Genomic DNA, 14,378 nt, shown 5'->3' on the forward strand with positions numbered 1-14,378 from the left:
TAGCGATTGTTTTATGCCGTCCGCGTTTCAACTATAATTTCATTTAACGGCTTAAACTTTCAACTTACTACAACTTAATTTTCCATCCTATTTGTAGCTAAAAGAAACCTATAGACTTTTGTAAACTTCTGACGACGTTTCGCGCATCTTGTTTTACACCATTTCAAGAAATTGAAAAATGCTTTCAGACTTTGAAAATAAACGACATTTCAATACTGTGCGACAGTTGATGAAGTGATTATATCTGTTGTACATAAGTCATGGGTTATTAAAAGTCTAATTAAAATTGATAGTATTTAAAATATTCATGATACAAGCGCCTAAAAACCACAAACGAGGGCAATTCGTTTCAACAGCCTATGTTGAAGTTTTGATCTTGGAATGCGTCAAGAACAACAAAAAACTTTAGTGTTTTCATAAATTTGATTGGTAATTTAGAATTACTATCATCTGGATTCATACTAGGTACCCAGAGATTGATTGTGGACGCGTGTCAGTCGAGATTGTGGACGCGTGTCAGTCGAGACTCGATAGTAATCTTCAATTCATCAACATAATCTTTTCAGTATTGTATATGTTCCCCTAGTTCAGGTTTAAACTGGCAGTGCAGTCAGTTAACAAAGCTATGTATGAAATCAATAAAGAAATTATACCGCAAAAGCATGAAAATATAATCTATTATAATCCCAAAAGCAAAGCCAGCTGTGTTTAACTCCTACAATGCAAATATTTTTGTGTTCGTTCACTAGAAAAACAAAGAATGGAATTACTTTTCTGAAGAAATGAATGAAATCATCGCATTGTTGAAGTAAAAGTTCATTACTATTACTCGCACAAAATAATCCTTGCCGCTATAGCTACTGTCGTTAAATTGCATGCCGAAATTCAAAATACTGCTGCAAAAGCGTTTGACTTCTAAACAATTTTTTGGTCTGACTTGGTTGAACGAGAAGTTTGAAATACACTTGTAGAAATTGATCGTTATTTCATACAATCATTATAGTTACTGCAAATGCTTGTAACTCATTTGAAACATTTTGAGATACTACAAATATGACCACTGTCTATGTCGGACATAGCTAGGCAATAACATCTTTTGCAACGTTTTTCAACACGGATAAAACATTTTATTCACAAAATACAGTTGAATGCAACGATGTAGCCATGTGCAGATGAATTGGTGTACTAGAGTGCCAAAGTTAAATATTTTATTTAAAAAAATGTCAATGAAAAGTTCTGTTTCATTGACTGTTTTCTTGTAGCCAAATGTGCACTTGTGGTGTCAAAGGGTAAAATATTTGCACAGTGAAAAATCGAAATATCGCTTATTATCCCAATGATGTTGCTAATGCACAACAAATCATCGTCTACATTACTTTTAATTGTAGCGCGTGTCAACTATCTTGTACTTATTTTTTAGTTATATGACAAAAGATAACATTAAAGTAATATAATCAAGATTGAATAAAAAATTGTGCGTCTTTCTAAAGTTGCCGAAAGTCAACAGTAATTTCCGTGATCTGGAACAAAAACGCCGTGTATAATGTCTTCATTTGTCCATTGCCCAAAACATGCACTTGAACAAGCAGCATCGTGATTTTTGTTGATACAAAGGCTTCAAACAAGCTTAAACCGAGTTTAAGTGTAAAGGGATGCCGCTTTAAAACTCGTGATATCCGCTCGGTATATGATATCGCAGGGAAACCTCCCCGCCTTATCAACGCGGCATTTCCTGCTAACCTCGAGGCACTGCGTTACATAACTTTAGCTTTGCGTAATTGTCTGGGAATCTTTTAAAATGGCTGCATGTGCAGTGTATTACTGCACATGTCGTAGTCTCCCCACTGATTTGCTCATGTGACCATCATGAGAATGATCAGATTTCACATTGCGGACCCGTGAGCACTCCACTCTAGTCTTTAACGTGACAAACCACTTGAAATATTTGCGAATGCATTCCAAACATGTTCACAACATTAAGTTTCTTAAACAAAAAGAATGATAGCATAATGCTATGACCAACAACTACAAACAATAACGACCTTATCTAACAACATTTGAGAAATTAACCTTCCACTCCTCTTCCTTATAAACGAGGCAAGTCTACTCAAAAGCAGAGAGCCTTATATGCTACAAGTCCCGGGCTTGTGACCGGTATAGCAGAGTTAAAAGATGAAAGGTTTTTAAGTTTCTTGCTGTAACTCATGTCGTGTGTTACTATTAAAAATGGCGACATGACGCATGCGACACAAAAAAGTCATTGTTTAACAATTAACATAGATTATTTTCGTTCAATGTCACAAAATGGCAACGAAAAAGATGAACAAAAAAGCATATTAGAAGACTTCATAGCATTGAAAGTTGTCTGCTGTGTAGATCTGAGGCAAAGTCAAAGATATCATGTTTTGGTTATCGCGCTCTAGCTAAATTTTAAACTGTTGTGAATCCTTTACCCTAAATCCCCTATGAGCATGCGTTAAAAAAAATTGACGTAGAAGACAGATATTTGATAAGTTGTTTGGTTGACCTTATCAGTCATTGTCACCTGACGAAATGTTCCTCGACCAAGATGAAGAAAGGCAAGTACGTACAGTATAACTTATCAGATCCGATTTGAATTTAAGTAATATATAATTCACCATGCAAAAGAAGAATGAACCAGCATAAAGCTTTGATATGCAGGAGTACTTTGTTTTCATCTAAATATCAGCAAGTGGTGACGTGTCGAAATGAAGCCGCGGTTACATGGTTATGACGTAATGAAAATATACTTCGTACAACTGTGTTTTCAGTTGTATCTACGTTTTAAGTTCACAATCTTATTTAAGCGATGCAGTCAAATATGTGATAGGACCTCTAATGAGAACACAGCTATCACTCACACACAGACGTTAACAGCGGACCAAGGGAAAGCACAAAATTCTATAAGTTCTTTATGAAATTGCCGTTGTGGTCTGATGGCCACTAATAATTGCCCTATTAGAAAAAAATTAAAACAGCTTCCGAAAATGACCCCTCTAAAAAACGCCGTAAGGTTGAGATCCTCCAGTCAATTTAGCAATAACGACTTATTGTCAGGTTTTTAAGTTATAGCGTTTTACAGACAAGTGTCATAATATAGAAACCGTTACTAAAGACATTTTAAGGCGAGTAATCCAACAGCATAACTTATAAAATCTTTCTAATATAGAAAATTAAACTGTGAAGCGTTCAATTTTTCATGAAGGGTCCTTCACTTTCAATGTTAAGCCTCCGCTAGTTGTCGCAAATTAGAGTAACTGTTATAAACAGTTATAGTAATTACCCACTTACATAGATTTCGGTATTCTGATGTAGCTAACTTAGCGCACATATCTAGCTACAAGGGTTTTTTCGTTCGTTTTGAAAAATTTACTAGCCCTCACGAAGTTAACGACCGACTCGATTTCTTCATTTTCCGTACAGCATACGAAATAAGCCCAATCCTTATGACAGTCTGTCAATTATATAGAGAATGCGTATATAACATGGGAAGTCTTCATTATTCTAAGAACTCGATCTGCAACATATACAGCAAATCGCTTTTCATCGTTATTTACGGGCAGGATTCACGATACAGGATATCGTTATCATTGCGCACGTAATATGTTCCATAGTTGCGGAAAGAATAAAAAAGTTGTTTTTATCAGCTCGAACTTTGAGTATTTTCTAGCATTTTCTTTATTCGTGTCATGCACGAGTGCACGTGTCGTATTCCCACTTTGTGTTATCAATTATCATCATATAACTTCGTTAATTGGCTTCTTAGAATCACGTACCGTTATTGAAATTTTCATTCTGATTATGATATGTGATGTAACAATTTATGTCTTTATTCTTGTCTTAAAATAGCGACATTCGGCGATTTTTTATTTTGAAACTATGATTTATGCCGTCCGAAACTCTCATTTTATTCATCAAAACCACATCGTCAACTTTTTAAAATTCTCTTGCGAGAAACTTTCGGGGTTTCTCGCGACGATGCGATGTCTTTGATTCACCTATACGACAGACCTTGTTAAAGACATGTATTTCATTCTAGCTTCTCACATTTCACTTACTAAAATTGCTTATTGCGCGAACCGCTGTTTTCCATTTTGGGAATGCAAAATTGCCGAGTCATACGATTTCTAAGAGAAGCCTTGCCATTAACATTTATCAAAGGCTTTACCATTTTTATCCAGTGGTTCGTCATTATACATAGCTCTTTTTAATTAGCTACTAAAACATCAAAAAATATTGGCTTACAAAAGCGCAATTTTCTGTTACTTGGTTGTATACCCTGATCATTATTACTGAAAGAAAAAGGAGAAGATATGCAATAGATTAATATCAACAGATTAATATTAAACGGGATTTTTTGGTATTATTCTAATTTATTCAAACGATTTTTTTTGACGATACAATTGGGCGAACCAAAGTCTAATAAATAGTCAAATTTTAGGTATATATATGTCTTAGTCGAGAAGAAACAAGAAATGCAAGCTTAACCACCGCATTTCTTTGTTAAATAAACTTTTTTCATTTCAGAGAGCGAGTCTTTTAGTCGAAAACACGGCCTTAACGTATGTTCCAAATCGATTTTTGCTTTATTTTATTGGAAGAAAGTTGGCAAGATTTTTTTTTATTTTTTCACGGGATAATTAAGGTTGGTTCAAACTCGATGCACATCTTTTTGCATTTGTTTTCGTTGCAATCTCAGCATTTCTTGCATAACATGTTTTGAAGTCCGACTTCACGCGTTGCCAAATCAAATACGCACGCACTGCTTTCATTAATAATGTTTGCGGTCATGTCTATTATGGCCGTCAAATTCCAGAGCGGATTGAGTCATTGCTGCTTCATTCTACGTAGTCAGTCAATACAGGGAAATTATGTGAGGTAGAGAATAGAAAATGAAAGGAAGACTTTTAATGCCATTTCCAGTTCACTCCGACCTACTCCTTCGGTGAACGTCAGTTCGTCATAGTTTCTGCTAACAACGTCATCGAGCGGGGTAAACATTCCTCTGTCTGTCAGTGGCGTCATGGCAACGGGACTTACTGAGCGCGTTGACGTCAAAGTGACGTAAACCATACTGCTTTGAAATGACTGTCTATTGTGCGAAAAATTCTCGCAGATTGTTGGCACACGAACTCCGTTTTATAAGGTCGTCTCTCTCCGTTGTAGACAACGAAAACTTTATGCTGGTCAACTTGAAATGGGAATGGCTTACGAAATGAGAAGAAACCCAGTGCGGGTCGGAATGTATGATATTGAAAAGACAATTGGAAAGGGTAACTTTGCCGTCGTTAAATTGGCGCAACATCGCACGACCAAGAGTCAGGTTTGTATACATTTCAATTTCGAAACTGTTGTATCGTCTATCACTGTAGAAAGAGTTTGAGACTCACAAACTACGCAATTGAATTGTATATATTTTACAACGTGTGTCGCGAATTACTACAGGTCGCGATAAAAATAATTGACAAGACATTGCTTGACGAGGCAAATTTAAAGAAGGTATACCGCGAAGTGCAAATCATGAAACTTCTACATCATCCTCACGTTGTTAAGCTGTATCAGGTTTGTTTGTGTTAAGTATTTTAAGATAGCTATTATTTTGAATTCCATTAAGTATGTCGGCAAAGACGGTGTATCATAAAATTGTCTATGCCATATCCATATTGTACACTAGTGTTTAGCTCGATACCTTATACTATTAGACATTATTTAATTTATCATCGATTTATTACAATTTCAACAAAATGTAACAAAATTTTTGGTTTTTAGGTGATGGAAACTAAGGATATGCTGTATTTAGTCACCGAGTATGCGAGCAACGGCGAAATGTTCGGTGAGTGTTGTATTGAATGTATAGAAGTCCAATTACACAATGAAGGTTCTATTGACAGAGGTTGCGTTAGCTTTGCGTCTTCAATTGGATGAGGATACATCATGTGTATGAAAGTTGACGCAAAACTAAACCGTCCTGTTTGCGTAATACCCCCTCGTCAATGTTCCTAGTGCAGTCTTATCATACTGATTTTACGTATGTTGTCATATATTCAGATACTTCGGGTGAATGGCGAAGTGTCGCGCACATGAACGGAAACATTGTGATTGTGTAGCATTGTCTGTTTTGAATTGGTTTGTTGAAGCAAACCGCATCGTTGCCCCAGTTTTAAATCTAAAGAAGTTCGCGACTTTCTTTTCCCTGTTGAAAATTGACGGAAATTTTCACTTCTGGGAACAAATATGTAGTTCCTTGTTTCCACAAATTCCTCAAACCGAAAAAGTTACGATTTTTGGCTTTTGTAAATTTTACATTCATTTGTTTAACATAAAGACGATAGTATTAATACATGATCAAATTTTCATCAACTATTCTAACCTGTGCTTCGCATGTGCATTTATATGCGAGATATAATTGCGAGATATTTATTTGGACGATCTCACGCTAGCAGGGTCTGTTCGTAAGCCAAGCTGCTTCAGATGTTGCCGCGTTGTAAAGTTTTGATAAAATTTGTTGTGGGTTCATCATTCCGCATTTCACAAGAACTCATCTTCTAACATTGAAAGTTTGGGCGCAGCATTCGTCCTACGTTTCCTGCCAGACATGTCTTAATTTAGAACTCGTGCAATCAGACAATATGCAATGTTGACATAATCTCTAAAAATGCTGATAACTTTCATACAATCTTGGCAAAAAGTGCCTTCCAAAAACCAACCCTTTCGATGATTATGTTCTTTAAACACTTAGACATTCGATGAGCATCACTGGAAATTTTTTTCTGATAAAAAATTTAAGAAAAATATTTCCACTCCTATAATCACCCTGAAGGGTTTACCACATGGTTGCGAATTGCTTTGTTTACAAAGTTTTTTTATCAGAGTGCTATTAAAATAATAGACATTGCATCCTCAATATAGAGTATATCAAAGCAGCACTTCTATCCAATATTTGTGCACTATAAGTGGTTGCTGGCTTCATAATAATAGGAAACTATTTTGTGTTTTTTTTTCAGAGCATCTTGCTAAAAATGGCAGCATGACCGAAAAGGACGCTAAAAAGATATTTGCTCAGATTCTTGTAGCTGTTGAATATTGTCATAAGAGACATGTGGTTCATCGTGATCTTAAAACTGAAAATTTGTTGTTAGACTCAAAGAACAATATCAAAATAGCAGGTTTGTGTCTAGCTATTACATAATTCTTATAATCTGTGAGTACACCTGCCCTAAACATATAAAATGATTGGGTAGGTAAATGTGGAATCATTACATTGCATGAAGTAATGTTCAACTATCTCCATTAAAACAACAAAACCGAACCATTCTAGTTTCTGTTTAATGCATGCAATAGTGCTCATTTATTTTTTGGAAAAAGTTTAGTTGAATTGCCCAACTACCAAATGGAGCTATAATGGAAGTTTTTTGGGCCTAAAATGACTTGGAGTTTTTGGCATCAAAGTTTAGGCATAAATAATATAAATTCATATTGCATAGATTTTGGATTCAGCAACCATTATTCTCCTGGAAGCATGTTGGATACATGGTGTGGAAGCCCACCTTATGCTGCACCTGAAGTTTTTTCTGGTAAAGTTTATGATGGACCTCAGCTAGATATATGGGTAAGTGTTGTTTACAAAGTTTAAGCAGTCTATTTTTTGCCATCTATCAGACAGACACAGTCACATATGTTGTTGGCTATTGCTTATGATTTGTATAAAAAATTTATGTTTCTGAGGTATTAAATGATTTGAAACTTGAAACATATTAAAAATAAAACAAAAAGGATGGGCTTAATGTGTGTGGGTGTGATATTAATTAGTATTGAAAGATGTTCCTGTTTTCACATTAAATTTCAAAGGCTCTTTGTTTAATCTCCTAACTTTTTCCTGTACAATCCCTCAACACATAATTTCTTGCTACTTAGGGATAGTTATGGTTACTGTAGAATGATATGACATTTAATAAGTGTAGCATCACCCCTGGTGAATTCCGTTTGTTTTGGGGCAGTATACTTTTACTAAGGAAAAAGGAAAATTTGGTCGCTTCTTGAATTGAATGGCATGTGATGTTTGAACTTTGAACTAATAAAGAACTTTCTTTTGTGTCTGCTCTTACATAATACTTCAACTTGTTCTGTACAAGAAATTAAAGTTACATTTACCTCACCGAACTGTACCTTGATAGTCAGTTGTGATATTTTTTAGAGTCTTGGTGTTGTGTTGTATGTCTTGGTGTGTGGAACATTACCTTTTGACGGAAAAAATCTTCAAGATCTGCGCGATCGAGTGCTCGAGGGAAACTTTAGAGTGCCATATTTCATGTCACACGGTGAGTTCTTCGATTAAATAATGTTTACAATCCGCTTGGATTTTCCTGTCATGTCCACTCGCGAGATAGCACAAATCGCTCGTGATTGCCACGAACTCCTTTAGCCAATCATATTCTTTCTATGATCGTTTCACTGATGATCGGCACCTTTACTGAAACATGGTTGACATTATAGTGCCAAACGTTAGATTGCAGTGCAGTGAATTTTGTTGTGACATTTCGCAACCATGAAGTAATATATTGCTATCGTGCAATAATTCGTGAAAACCATTCGAAGAAACCATTGCTTTGTCGTTAAAACTCCTTTTTTCTATTATATTCATTAAACATTTTATCAACTAGGAAGTAATACCTCCATCGGTAATATGAAAAAGTGTGGACATACAGTTTGTGTAGGGTTACATAAAACAAGTAAACAACTGACTCGTTTTGAGAACATACCTCTGACCTGTGCGTGGAATTTTTTCATGGATTGATGCTCGAAATTTTTGGGTGTGAGCGGCTCGGCTTTATTTTTATTTTGCCAATGTCTTTTAGAATGCGAAGATCTTTTGAAGCATATGCTTGTTCAAGACCCGAAGCAGAGGTTTACAGTAGATGAAATTCGCAATCACAAGTGGCTAAGAACGGAACCATCTGTACAAGTTACGCTTAATATGAACTGTGATATACTCAGCGAGTCAGACAGCGAGCCTGAAGACTTAGAAGATGACGAACGCGTGTATAACGAGCGCGCGCTTAGGTTAATGGAAGGTCTGGGCATTGATATTCCAACGACCAAGAAGGTAAACCATTTATTTCATACATCCCATGATTTACTTGTGCATGTTGCTACTGTAAATGGGAACCGAGTTTTGTTTTTGGCTATGTGAATGGGTAGGACGATGTTGTAAGTTCTGCATAGTTAGCATGTCGTCTTGATGACATCAGTCATTTCAATGAAAAATTAAATATCATCACTCCATTTATAAATTTCTTAGTCAATCAACCACCGAATGTACGATCATCACGCTGCTATTTATTACCTTATCGTGGACAAACTTAAGCAACAACGCTCGAATGGTCCAGAGAAACAAGAGTCGGTGCAAACTCAAATACGCCGCCCCAGCAGTCTTGCACATACGGCCATTGTACGCTCGACTGTTACATGCTCGCCTGCGCCCGCCATGCCGCACTCTGTGTCAGTTACAAGACGACCAAGAATATCAGTACCGGTTAACCCTATAGACATTGCAAGGCTGGAGGAAAGAGTGCCCACACCTACTGATATAGGCCATGAGATTCCTGGACTTTGTCGGCAGCTGAGGAACATTAATAGTCGTGCACTTCCAACTCAGCCACTACGTCGGATTACGCATGCTGTACCACAGACTATTCAGGAAAATGTCGAACTAGGGAAGAACAACTTGCAGTTTAATACTTTGCCGTATGCCCCTCCGCCTTTGCCTGCAGAACGAAGGAGACGGCATACAGTAGGCGTTCCTCCTCAAGGTACGATAAGTGTCCCGTCGGATCACCCGCTGCTTGCTGGCGGTATATCAAACTCGAATAGCACTATGTATGAGATTGTCCCAAACCCATCCATAATCGTGTCTCCATCGGATCGTGTCGACTTTCCATCGGCGGATAGCGGTTTTCATTCGTCAAATATTGGTGAATTGGTGGAAGGGAATTCGGCGGTTTCCACTGTATCTCGACGCTTTTCCGAAGGAAACACCTCTCACTTTGTGGACTTTCATCAGACTCGAACGTACTGTTCATCGTCCCCGTTACGGTTGATACAGGAAGAACATCAAAAACTACAGGAGCTGCACCCACCTTCACTTACACATGCGCAGTTATTCGAACAACAGCGCATGCACACGGTGTACAAAGAAAAATACGTTGAAATGGGCGAAGAGCTTAAAAAACACTATCAAACCACTGTTCAACAGAACGTTAATGAAACGGATCATGCGGAATCTATTCCTCTTTCTTCCGAATTTCAAAAACTCCAGATTCAGAGGCACACCTTCCAACCCATTATGAAGTCGATGCCGCACAAACGAGCGAGAAAGAATTCGCCTTATTCATTACATAGACATATTGAACGAATTGACAGTAATGATATCGAGTATCCTCCATCGGAAACAGACAGGGACTGTACTCTGTTAAGTTTGTAGTTCGGTTATAAATTTATGAAGGTGTTAGTATTTGTCAAAAGTGTGTTTGTGTTTGTTATGTGGCTGAAGTAATTATCCAGTTTCCCAACGGACAGCGCGATATGCGATGATGAAAGGCTGGTCTTCATATTCATATGACGTCGAGAAGTGGAAGGAGTTCAGTTAAACAGCCTGACAATTTGGAACGACCATTCCTTGTTAGATAGATAACCGGCTGTTTTCATTGTTGTTTGTGTATTGGCACCTTCAAATGATGTTTTTGTCTGCGAGGGGCACGATTTAACAATTTTTGGCATCATTTTGAAACAACATTCTATGAGCAAAAGGAATCAATCATACCCCTTCCAGACCGTTGTGTTTCGTTGCAATTTTCTGTGTCAGTAATTGTTTTATTTATAGTAAATGCATTAGATAGTTCTATTTATGAAAAAAAACCCGTATGTGTAGGATATTTGAGCGACTTTGAATGGGGACTCAGAGTGAAATAGGTAATATTAGCAATTATTTTCTATTGAAAATTTTAATTGGTTTGATTTATATTTTGTAAATATATTGTATAGATATATGCTATGGCTAATCCCACATTCCATGGAAATTGAAATATATATTGTTTTAGCGGAAAACTGTCATTATCTCGTTTTATATTAGAAATCAATCATTGGGAAAGTGCAAATGCTGCTGATAGCATTTTTTTACATTGTTGGATAACGTTAGCTTTCCCTTCAAATCACAAGAAATGCACTTTATATAAAGTCCGTAATTTTAAATTTGCGAGAGAAGGGACGTGTGTCTAACGCCACTATTAGTGTGCTGTTGGTTGGGTCATTTTTCTCACTATAATTATTTATGGCGGATGAAATCTGTATACCGATTAAAACGATGGTTTGTTCATCGACTTACCGGATTAGTTCACTGATGGGACTAACTAATTAACAACTTGACGGATTAACAACTATGAAGGGACTTTTTAGAACTTTTTACTGTTGAATTCATGTCTATACTTTTCAAAAAATCTCTAAATATTTCAAGTCGAAGTTTGACGGGTTGAGTATAAGTTTAACAAACAAAGTACGAACAAATTTATTACTATTCTTATTCAAAATTATTACATTTCGTAATAATATATAATACATATTGCTAAATTATAATGTCTTGCATAAAAGTTGAATTATATACAAGATCAACACTTAATCTTGTTTTTCATTGTCTTATCTCTCCTTTTCTATGTGGGGGTAATGAATATAATTGATGACCAGGGTCAAGTAAGAAATTAGGGAGCTCTAGCATAAGTACGACTACGACAACGAGTACGAAGTTTGACCGTGTAAGGAAATGGCACGAGGAAGTTTGTTGTCGTTGTCGCTTCGTCAAAATTTAGTTTTAGCTGTAAACAACAAAACAATTGCTTGTGCAAAACATATGCGCTCAAAAAAGGTTCTAAAGTAAAGCCTGGATGCTCGAAAATAGTACTGTAAACTAATTTCTTACAGAATGAAGAAATATACCTACTTTCTTTGCTTAAAAAGACATCGTAGTCGTGACTACGAATTTTTTACTAAACATCGTACTCAGATTGATGACGGTTACGTGTTTTTCTTGTCGCAACAATGTTTTCGCGCCAAAATGACGTAAATCGTACTCGTAGTCGTACTCGTAGTATTTGCTAAAGCTCCCTATTAATAAGATTACTGCACAAATCTTTCCTACAATAATCTAAAGTTCTAAGGTTACAACTTCTTCAGATTATAACTTTGCAAAGGTTATTCGAAGGGCTCGTTTTTGTACGCTCTCAATATCATGTGACTCTTCATTTGCTGAATTACCATGCCACAGAATAATGATTATACAGCAGGGTCACTCAGTTGTACAACGTGTCCTCATGTCGCCCAATATTCCAGCCACATGATTAGGATTTCTTACTTGTTTCCAACCATTAAAATTACATGACATCAATACTTAATAATGAATTCAAGTATATTTTAACTCAAGAAATGACTTCGGATCATTTTAAAGGTTGGGAAAAAGTCAAAAACCCTCATCATCTAGCTGGAATAATGGCGGCCACCATGCGCAGCACGACATGCGTGAGGACAAAAACATCAAAGTTTCCGACACGAGTGACTCTTTTGTATATTCTTATTCTGTCACCATGCCAAATGCAGGCACTGTACTCAAGAATAGATCTGCTGACCGAAGTATGAACTTATATTTCCAGTGGTGGGATGACAGTTTTATTTCTTCAAAAATGGTTTATCAATTGCTTTATACCACTTATGTTAATACTCCAGTAATGTGAACCCGAGATTTTATCATGTATGTCTTCATTAATCCAATTGACAAAAACAAGACTCTCGTTCTTAAGATAACACTCTAATAAGGCCTATAGGTCTCAGATTTTCAACCGTTGTGCATGGAGTGCTGTAAGAGATCGGCTTTATTAAATTATTTCACACTGTTTCTTGTATAATTGCATGGGAACATCTACAGAAATTGAGCTCACAAAGTGCTCAGTATAATTGGGGAAAAAAAGCATCAACTATAAATTCATGCGTTAAATATGTTCAAAAAACTACTGTTCAATATCTATGATTTGACGATTTTAATTGTTTTGATATTTCTTATATATAACTTATTTCTTTGAAATGTACGTAGTGTGCCTAAGCCGAACCATGTTTTTTATCGCGAATGTGAACCTTTTTAAAGTTTTCTGCAATCGTGTAGTAACATATTCGTCGCTATATTTCAATTAATCATCTATATAGTTGGAGAAAAACGTAAAAAAGCTTCGTTTTTCAATTTGTTGATTAACCGTTGACGACAGATTTTACTTGTGGAAAGACCAGGTCATATATTCATGTATTATTCTCATTAAATACATTTCAACGATAGTTTGCAGTACTAAAGACTTCGCATGTGGGAACTCCCATGAAAAAAGAAGTTTGTTCTCGCAAAGTTCAGCGCCAACAACTCACCATTTGAGAGTTGAGACAATGCGGCACATCTTTCAAAAAAATGGTAAATATAAAATATTACATTTTCTTTGTTGATTTTGCTGGGTGACATTGAACTATTGTTCGCGTTTTTCTTCGGCATTGTTTTTTCTTCCCATAAATGAACAGAGAACACACTTTTAATCAATGTCATATGACTGATCGAGTGACTGATGACACCTGAGTGACACACGAGTGTATTATGAGTGATTAGTGACATGATAAAATTCCATAGGATTATTGCATCCTTTTTCTTCTCTTGATTTTTTTCTCTGATGCTGTTTTGTAATAACAAAACTATATGTTGAAATTGTTTTGACTGCGATTCAGGGTAATTTAGTGGATGGGAGCGTAAAGAATCGCAATTTTTTGCACTACGTCCAAGCCTCCCTTCAGCTGTTGATTTTTAGGGGCACAAAACTGGCTAAAGAGCGTCAAATTTTGAATTTGCGCAGGAAAAACGCATTAGACTTTAAAATTCTACTGTTAGAATTATTTCACTATTCAAATCAAGGATGTTACATTTTAGAGCTTCTTAATTTAAAAATTTTTCTCTGCTCAGGCCTTTGGTCCCCTCATAGAAATTGTTCCCAACACGCCACTGACGGCTCAACCTTTGTTCAATTTCCTATAGTTGCTATTCAAACCGAAAAAATTAAAAATCTTTTTAACGAGAGTATCACTTGTGCATTGGTTCTTCTTGTCCGGTTGCCCTGCAGTTATTTGTAATGGCTCAAGATATCTTCACACCATATAGGTTTAGTGGAGTGAAATGAAAAAATAAAGCAGCTGTATTATCATTAGAAAGTCAATTAAGAAACAACATTATTGATAGTTTAATTTATAACAATCTTGCTGGTAATTTACCACTGGGAGACGATTTTTGC

General features: G+C 36.2%; 1 protein-coding gene across 1 annotated transcript; it reads left to right on the forward strand.

Annotated features, from left to right (window-relative positions):
• Positions 1 to 5,109: 5,109 nt before the first annotated feature.
• Positions 5,110 to 11,124, forward strand: LOC124445426 (serine/threonine-protein kinase SIK2-like). Its single transcript, XM_046996148.1, has 8 exons — positions 5,110 to 5,344; positions 5,467 to 5,583; positions 5,791 to 5,854; positions 7,026 to 7,187; positions 7,506 to 7,630; positions 8,216 to 8,339; positions 8,877 to 9,124; positions 9,320 to 11,124. The coding sequence occupies exons 1-8, from the start codon at positions 5,219 to 5,221 to the stop codon at positions 10,499 to 10,501; spliced, it is 2,148 nt and encodes a 715-aa protein (XP_046852104.1). The 5' UTR covers positions 5,110 to 5,218; the 3' UTR covers positions 10,502 to 11,124.
• Positions 11,125 to 14,378: the final 3,254 nt, after the last annotated feature.

Source organism: Xenia sp. Carnegie-2017, unplaced genomic scaffold (genome assembly GCF_021976095.1).
Source record: "Xenia sp. Carnegie-2017 unplaced genomic scaffold, XeniaSp_v1 HiC_scaffold_22, whole genome shotgun sequence".
Taxonomy (NCBI): domain Eukaryota; kingdom Metazoa; phylum Cnidaria; class Anthozoa; order Malacalcyonacea; family Xeniidae; genus Xenia; species Xenia sp. Carnegie-2017.

Excerpts from the sequence above, each read along its gene's own strand:
- LOC124445426 (XM_046996148.1), top strand. The coding sequence starts at position 5,219 with ATGGGAATGGCTTACGAAATGAGAAGAAACCCAGTGCGGGTCGGAATG. Across the intron at positions 5,345-5,466 it reads ATCGCACGACCAAGAGTCAG|GTCGCGATAAAAATAATTGA; the intron begins GTTTGTATACAT and ends GAATTACTACAG. Across the intron at positions 5,584-5,790 it reads ACGTTGTTAAGCTGTATCAG|GTGATGGAAACTAAGGATAT; the intron begins GTTTGTTTGTGT and ends TTTGGTTTTTAG.